The 8,731-nt window shown below is 38.6% G+C and overlaps 2 protein-coding genes across 2 annotated transcripts in view; one reads left to right on the top strand and one right to left on the bottom strand.

The window, feature by feature from the left end:
• Positions 1 to 453, bottom strand: part of zgc:172121 (homocysteine S-methyltransferase 1) — a 4,249-nt gene extending 3,796 nt beyond the window's left edge. Inside the window, exon 1 of the mRNA XM_032526782.1 lies at positions 229 to 453. Within this exon, the coding sequence (XP_032382673.1) occupies positions 229 to 333 (105 nt within the window). The 5' untranslated portion in view covers positions 334 to 453. The remainder of the gene's footprint in view (positions 1 to 228) is intronic.
• Positions 454 to 858: 405 nt separating this feature from the next.
• Positions 859 to 8,731, top strand: part of nme7 (NME/NM23 family member 7) — a 17,294-nt gene continuing 9,421 nt past the window's right edge. Inside the window, exons 1-7 of the mRNA XM_032526771.1 lie at positions 859 to 1,098; positions 2,580 to 2,681; positions 2,847 to 3,013; positions 4,325 to 4,435; positions 5,566 to 5,616; positions 5,827 to 6,034; positions 6,160 to 6,265. Coding sequence (XP_032382662.1) covers positions 1,081 to 1,098; positions 2,580 to 2,681; positions 2,847 to 3,013; positions 4,325 to 4,435; positions 5,566 to 5,616; positions 5,827 to 6,034; positions 6,160 to 6,265 — 763 coding nt within the window. The 5' untranslated portion in view covers positions 859 to 1,080. The remainder of the gene's footprint in view (positions 1,099 to 2,579; positions 2,682 to 2,846; positions 3,014 to 4,324; positions 4,436 to 5,565; positions 5,617 to 5,826; positions 6,035 to 6,159; positions 6,266 to 8,731) is intronic.

Raw genomic sequence — 8,731 nt, forward strand, 5'->3', positions numbered from 1 at the left:
GTGTGTGTGTGTGTGTGTGTGTGTGTGTGTGTGTGTGTGTTGGACTTCACTCATTCCTAAAGTTACACTTTGGTAAATGCCCCAGTGATCAGGGTAGCCTACGGGCTGGGACATGTGAATTAGAATTAGAAGAACCAATGCTGACTGATAACGTAGAGGCATTATAATAATAATAAGAAAATAATAATAATAATAATAATGCAACGACGCAGCTGACTAAATTTTTACCTGTAATTTGGCTCCTTGCGCTTCTAGTTCAGTTGCTAGTCCGCCATCCAATATTAATGGTCCATTGTCATTCATGTAGAGTCTTAGACGAGCAGAAGAATCCATGGAGAAACACTTTAATTAGGAGGTACTATTAGGTCTATGCTTTTAAAAATCTGCCGTCTGCGTGAATGTGCGAAAACTACTACAGACTGTTGCTGTTCCGGGTAAAAGTAAAGGTTCAAAGGTTGCGTTTTGAGCCGCTCGGAATTTAAATAATTGAGGCGATTCCAACTTCCACCATACCACCACAAGAAGGCGCATGAAAGCATGAAACATTGACAATGTGCCTACAAAGGTAGAGCTAGAAGATTGTGTTGGCTTGTCTATAAACGTAGCCCAGCCCCTATGAGCTCAGCACAGTCCTTTTCCCTACTCACCTTACTTTACCCTATTCATATTTTACTTAAATTCTGCTAATTACGTGGTGCATCTGATGGGTTTGACCACTAAATTGTATGTTGTATACTTCATGTTAGTTTTGAATGATGTATTTTTGTTTCACTGGTAAGGGTTAAAGTAGTTGAACTTGGCTTTCGTTGGGTGGATGTACCACAAATGCACCTTTGCTTGTTGTCAGTGGCAGTTCACAAATGACCCGCCTTACTCTGCTTCTGATTGGCTTACCCTGTACTGCGTGCTAAACTTAACCAACCAACGAAGTCAACAAACAGGAGCCAATCAGAGGCAGAGTAGGTGGATAATTTTTTCGCCATCCTAGGAAATGCAAATTTGGTTACAGTTCAGCAACTACAGTTACTATAGAAACGAAGCATAGCCTGTGAAGCTGCAACAATATTGGGACATTAATTAATGAATTTGTCAAAAATGGTAAGTTAACATTTCCCCGTTCAAAAACACTGAAGTGAACGCACTATTTGTTGATTAGAAATTGAATTAATTTAACTATAACGCTTAAACGGACCAAACAGAGAACTGTTTGCTAACGTAGCTAGCTAGCTAAGCATAGCAAACATTGCTAGCTAACGCTAGGCTAGCAGTTAATGTTAGCATAACAGTTACGTTATGCTATGCTAGTGTTATACTTAACCTACCGTTAGCCAACAACTTTAGACTACCTAGCTAAAGGGATTGTATTAATGTTGGCATTTTGGAGTAACGTTTTTAGCCAAATTAATGAATGTAAGCCAGTTTTAAAACAGCAGTTGGTGGAAACAGTTAACTTAGCTAGCTACGTTAACTAGTAAATGTCCAGTAGAGGAGCATTGACTAACTTTAGTTAGCTAGCAAGTTAAAGCTGTAGCTAACGTTAACACTTGTACTTTTCAAGTCAACGTTGCAGCGCCAATAGTTTCTACGTTCACGTCCTAACGATCGTTTACCGATGAAATAAGAGAGAGATTTTCTGTTATTTGCCTACTCAGACAGAGTCAAGGGTCAGGGGGCTGGAGCTTTCTCAAGTTAACAATGGACAGAAGACAAGGAAACACTTAGGATAAGTTACTTTGGAAATGTTGTCCTTCACAGAGAAAGACACACATACACACTAGGTATGGGACTGTGGGAGGAAACTGGACCGTTTTCATAGAAAGTGCTGGAAGTCAAACATAGTGCGATGATTGATGAGATGACAATGTTAACTAAGTTTGAGCCAAACTGACAAAATAATTATTATTTGTAGTACTGTCCACTGCCTTTTACCCTTTTTGGTCGACAAGATAAATGTAATCAGATCTGGCACTGCTTCATCTGGTGTTGAAATGATATCGTTCTAAGCCACTTTTAATTCTTAGTAAATTGGAACTGATGCAGTAATCACATTTGAAAATTCAACACTGCATTACTTTGCAACAAGAGCATCACTTTGACTCTGTTTTCCCTTACCTAACTCAGACATTTTGCACGTCTCTGCACGTTTGTTATTATAATCCAAACTCTCATAGACTGTGGGGTGACGCAATCAAAAATTTGAAACACTAAAGCATGCACTGGAACATGCAGGTAGTTAACAGTGATATAAAAACCTCTGATATGGCCCCTTTACAATCTTAAAGGGCAGGTATAGTATGTCTGCAGCAAATATGGAGCTGCTGGCACGAACAGATATGCTACTTTAACTTTAATAATTTAAACCTAGCTCAGTTTTTTTCTTTTTCATCAAAGATTATTGTAAAACAAGTTGGGTCTACATCGGGACAAAGACCTACACAAATATCTTTGACCAATAAAAATAAAAGTTACAATATCATAGCCTTATGGTTTGGCGCAACATGGTGTGACCTTTTAAAGCACAGTATGTGTTATTTGGTGTCTCCTTATTACTAATTTGTTCTGTTCTTTGACATTATCAGGAGGAACGCTATGCCTTTCTTACTGAGTGGTATGACCCTACTGCAGCTCTCCTGCGGCGTTACCAACTGTTCTACTACCCCAAAGATAGCTCTGTCGAGATGGTAAGCATTAACTGCTGCCGTCACTATTCATGATGTCAGTTTTTTATTCCCTGTTGACATCTGGAAAAATTATTTGCAGCACAGGTTGTATCCTATCTGGTATAATTTTCATAGTAATTACAAACGTCTTACATCTGCAACCATTTTCATTTTATTAAACTACAGTTTGATGTAAAAAACCAGCGGATATTTTTGAGAAGGAGCAAATATGAGGACCTTCATCAAGAGGACTTGTTCGTTGGGAATCGAGTGAATGTCTTCTCACGACAGCTTAATCTGATTGAATATGGAGATCAGTACACAGCAAACAAACTTGGCAGCAAAAAAGAAAGGTATGATTGTGTAATAAGTCTATTGTAATAAGGTTGTGTAATAGGTCTGCTTGATCCTCTCCAGTTCCATGCCTCACAACTTTACATTACCGTATTCCCCGGAACTGTGATTTATAATCTTTATTTTAGCAGTATTTTGTGCAGGACTGCTCACAGACATTATAAACTCCCGCACATTGTACTTGAACATCAGTATAGTAAATATTATGGTAAAGTTAATGTGTTGCAATGTATTCTATTTAGATTTTGTTGCATATTCTGTAGCATGTTTTATCTGCAACTATTGTCATCATTTAAAGGAAATTCCTTTAGATGCTTAAGTATTGTTTTTGGGCGCCCTGGTAGCTCACCTGGTTGAGCGTGCACCCCATGTACAAAGGCTCAGTCCTAACCACAGCAGCCAGGATTTGATTCCGACCCGCAGCCTTTTGCTGTATGTCATCTCCCTCTCCCTCTCTATCCTGTCTTTATCTTTCCTATCCAATAATAGGCCAAAAAGCCTAAAATAAATCTTTAAAAAATAGAATCTTAAATAATATATTGTTAGTAATTGAATGCTTGTCAAATAGCATCTGCTGTTAAACAGTTGTTCATCAGATTTTCAAAGCAAATTAATTGTATGTGCTTGAACTTAGAAGAGACAAATAATAATATGAATAATAAATCCCATTTTATTTGTGATTTTATTTGTGATATATTTATTTTTTGCACGGATACCAAAACAATACACATAAAAAAAGTATACTACTTTGTTTTCCTTCAAAAACATTTCCATCACAAACTCAAGAACTATACCCACATACTGTAAATAAAACAATGATCTTAATCAGTAGGACTATGCAAGTAAGTATGCAAGATCTTTCCAAGCATGCCAACCCACAGTTTTTCCAACCTACAGGTTTTCCAACCAGTACATTAAAGCTTTAGTGCGTAACTTTTTGATATTACTGATTGTCCATTACATTCAAGCTATTGCCAAATGAGTTTCTACAAAGCTAATTAAGACTATCATTTCCACACAACTCTCTCTGGATTTCTCAGTATGGTTGTGTTTAGAAACATTGGGGTTGTCCGGCGACTGCGTGGAGGAGTGGTGGGGGCGCTGCGCGATTACTTAGAATTCCTCATGGGGGCGACAGAAACGACACACTATAGCTTTAATGTTCAATACCCAGCCCTACATATTATAAATCGTTATTGTAAGTATTGTATTGAAAGTGTTTCTGTTATAGTGTCTAATCTTGATGAGTTGCCTCTTATTGTCGTCAGACATGATCCTTTATATATATCTTTCTCTCTCCATTTGTCCAGAACTCTTGCTGTGATAAAGCCAGATGTAATCACCAAGATCGGAGATGTCCTTGAGTTGATATACTCCTTCAATCTGATCGTGACCAAAGCCAAAATGGTAACGCTTACATGGTAAGGTCAAAGCCTCACCGGTAAGAGTGTCTAATAAAACTGCAAGTCATACTGTTGAAATGTATCAGACAAGGAGAGAGGCACAGGCTTATTTCTGCCAGTATTCACACATAAACAGATGGATGGCCCTGCTTTCTCACACATTAGGAACATATGGCGTTTCAAGGAGCAGTCAAGGTCACCATTTCATTAAAGTTTGATCAGGTGCTTATTCATTCTGGATGCAAGACTTTTACTTGTAATAGTGTTTGTACATTGTGGTATTTTAAAGGATCTGACACGTATTTAAAAAACTATTTGAAAGTAAAGGATTGATTGAACTTTGGGGGGAAGGCAGGGTTTTATGAATACTGAATTCACAAAATTGAGTAGTTAATTCAAGGACGTTCCTCAGCACAGCTAACTAAATTCTAAGTAAAAACTGGAGGAGTTATTAGGATGTTACACACCCGTTACCATTTTTATTAACCAGTTTGAAGGTCTAACTGCTGTTTCAAAGTCTTCTCCACACTGCCAGTAATAAAACCCCAATGGAAATGAATGGCTCTCAAAATGTGTATATAATTAACTTATGAATGGAAACTCTCCCAAGGTTTAAAACAATAAAAAGGAATTTCAACTGGAATTCCAAGGACATGACATCAGCGTGTTTGGGGTCAAATATTTAATTTCAATACTGTCACTTCCAGAATTTCTGCTTTTTCCCAAACAATTAAGTAACTAATTTTTTTTTATAATTCTAGTTAATTCTTTATTTTACAGAAGTTCATATACAAAGGTATAACCATATAGAATAGGTATTACAAAACAGGAACAATAGAAAAGATACAATTACATTTAATTATGCCAGAGTTTGTGCACTATAATTTCATATTATGATCAGTAATAACTTAAAGGTCTTAATGGCTTTCAGTAAAATGGTGCTATATTGCTGAAATTCATTAATAAAGTGCAAGAAAGTTGACTAGGTTCCTGACCCAAGAAGCTAAAATCGTGCCGACCGAATCCCGCGCAATATATTATTGACCTCTGTAAATGTCTTTGTCAGTAGTTTGGTACTTAGAGTTCACATAGAATATCTAATTTTGCCACTCATTAACTCCAAGGTTTATGGTTTTCTTACATTACAGGAAGCAAGCAGCAGACTTTTACGTGGAACATCAGTCAAAGCCTTTCTTCAAGTGAGTCCCTGTAAATGATTTGCCAGTTTTAAGCAGGGGTGAACCAAAGGGCCACATTTATGGTGGCCAGCCACTATCATTAACAGAACCTGTGGCCATGATCCTAATGACATTGTGGGGACATTTGAACATATTAAACACAGCTGACCTTCTGCTGGTAGGAATTCCACTTATATGAAAGGGTTATTCTGCCATTGCTCCATTTTGCAGTAACCTTGTGCAGTTTGTGTCCTCGGGTCCTGTGGTTGCCATGGAGCTGATGGGTGATGAGGCAATGTCTATCTGGAGGAGGCTCCTGGGACCTGCAGACTCTGCTGTGGCGCGGAAGGAGGCACCGCAGAGTATCCGTGCCCAGTTTGGAACAGATGGCATAAAAAATGTTGGTCATGGCTCCGACTCATTTGCTGCAGCAGCAAGAGTAAGGATGTGAAGCTAGCCTGTTAGCTTCATTCACGTTCATGTGTGGCCTTTTACCCTGGGCTCCACATTCCCAGAAATGGCTATGCACTCTAAAGTGTTTTTTTATTCTGCTTGTTTTATTAGGAGCTTGAATTTTTTTTCCCATCCACAATTGGCCATGGCCCCTCTAATACAGCCATCTTAACAGACTGCACATGCTGCATCATTAAACCTCATGCCATATCAGAAGGTAGGGCACATATACGTATCTATTTGCAGCCAACAGATGTGTTTATTATTAATTATGTGTCCATCTTGGTCCTTGTATGTCTGTTGATACCTTCCTAAACTATGCAGTTACAAGTCAACTGACTTGTCTACACTTTCTCTCCCCTTCCACCTATGGCTGTTAATGTGTTTGTGTCACAAAAAGACGCTACGTGGTTACCGCATTTGGCTTTGGATTTTTCCAAATCCCTGCCCTGATCCCTGTTCGTGGAGCATGCCACTGGAGCTCTGACCTGTGAAATGTGAAATTCTCTGGGCAGAGAGTTAGCTGAAGTATGCACACAGAAAATTGTTGACTGAGGGGAGAGGACTAGTTGTTCTGGACATATAATCTCACACACAGCCCATTAGAATAAACAAGCTCACCAATTAATTTAATCTTTACTTTTGATTTGATCTCAAGTCCTTATCCTTTAATGGGTATTTGGTTGGTATCTGATTTAGACAAGGTTTCCATGGATGTACTTGGGCTCTCTGTGCCTTGTTCTTCTATTTTTAGGGAGGGCAATGTTGGCCAGCCATAACAGTCAGTGACTGACTTTGGTGATCCTGACCCTTCTCTAGCGCCACCATATGTTTAAACACTTTTTTTGTCCAATACTTTTATATACTTTACGAACAAATGCCTTCAAAAGTAATGGCATTCAACTAATGACAACAAAGATGGTGAAAATGTTAAACATAATACTTGCTTAGTTAGCGTCAGCATGTTAACATGCTGATGCTCAATTTTTAACGTACCGTCCAACGCCCACACCGTTTAAATAACAAATGCACCTGCGCCCATGGGCGTGCTGGTCTTACAGGGAGGTGTGTTCAGGTGCCTTCTGGGAATATTGCTATCTTGAGGCAGCCGGAAGTGATTGTGCCATTGACCAACAAAAACATAAGAAGTCATTAGCGCAGCATTTCATTGTTATTTTAACAGCGCATAAGTAAAATGAGCCTAGGCTCGTGCACAGAGCACGCACACTATAATTGTTACACACACAAAGGGTTAGCGCAGCAGCACACAAACATGCAAAAAAAATACAATGTCAAATGTTATGACATGATCTGCTTGCGCGCTTTCACTTCACGCAAGAGCTCAGTTTCTTCTCCTAAAAAACTTCCTGCTCAGCAAATACGCCATCATAAAAACAATGCGGCAAGGTACAAACATGCCTAACTTTTAAAGGCAATGGGAGACGACACTCTGATTGGTTGATTGCATGTTACGCCCAAAACACACCTATGATTAATTAAGACACTAAGTACAACCCTTTTGAACCATACGCCTGGCTTCTGGATTAAGTGAATTCGTACATGCCCTAAACGCACCTGTGCAGGCGCCTCACGCCATCCGTTTAGATTGTTAAATTAATACAACATAACGTCACGGAATCCTCAAAACAAAATATCAGCTGAGATAACCACGGGAACATTGCGAGCTGAGATGACATTTTGTATGGGAGATACACATACTTGCTTGCAATGTTTATTCAAAGAACATTAGAAAGGAAGTAACATAAATTAAAAGAACTGCTACCATGAATATTATTCATGAGTTTAAGGTTATAACTAGTGTATACTAGACCTTTATCCCATGAAAGGAGCTATTAAAATAACATTAATTGTGCCTGTATGATAGGTAAGTGTGCCAGGATCCTGGTACTGTGCATGCTGCTCATTGGCATGACATACTGCCACACCTAAATGGAATGACGTCATTATAAATGTTATTACTGCAGCTACACCTGTGCTATTCCTGCTATGACAAGTTGAAATATATGCAGTGAGAGAGGACTTGTTAAAAACACCTACCTAAGCATGGACATGCTATGTTTAACTGCAAGGCATAATCCAGGAATAATACAGGATTCCTGTTGGATTCCCAGTCTGCTGAGAAATTTATTTTGTCCATTACCTACATAGAGTATACATTTGTACGTATATACATATAGTAGTGTTGTGATTTAGGCTGTGTCAGTTTATGTATGACAAAATCTCTCTCACGTCTCTTCTACTTTTATTTCTCTTAGTGACATTAAAAACAAGAGCTGTAACTGGCTTGCTTGCTTGTTAATTCAAAGCAAACAACCGTTCAGCGCTTTACTTCGACCTATTAATTACACATGCTCTCTCATTGACTGTAAAGTCAAAGTCAACATTTCTACTACAGGCCTGTATCTAAGTAGGAGTTTATGTAAACTTTCAAAGGCAGTCCACAATTTTCTCTGTGCTCATAGCGGTCTGGCTGCATCATATCAGGTATTTGCTTACTACAGACATAATTTCAAGCAGGGTTTGCTCTCTACAGTATAACGGATGAATATGACACCTCCTTTGCCACACCTACTGGACTGCCATTTCTATCCTGAAATTCAAGTAGTAAAGAGATGGTGGCTTATTTTAAAAATGTTATTAAAGTCCTTGTTCCCAACAATAT

The sequence above is a fragment of the Etheostoma spectabile genome, chromosome 9 (assembly GCF_008692095.1).
Source record: "Etheostoma spectabile isolate EspeVRDwgs_2016 chromosome 9, UIUC_Espe_1.0, whole genome shotgun sequence".
In the NCBI taxonomy this organism is placed as follows: Eukaryota; Metazoa; Chordata; class Actinopteri; order Perciformes; family Percidae; genus Etheostoma; species Etheostoma spectabile.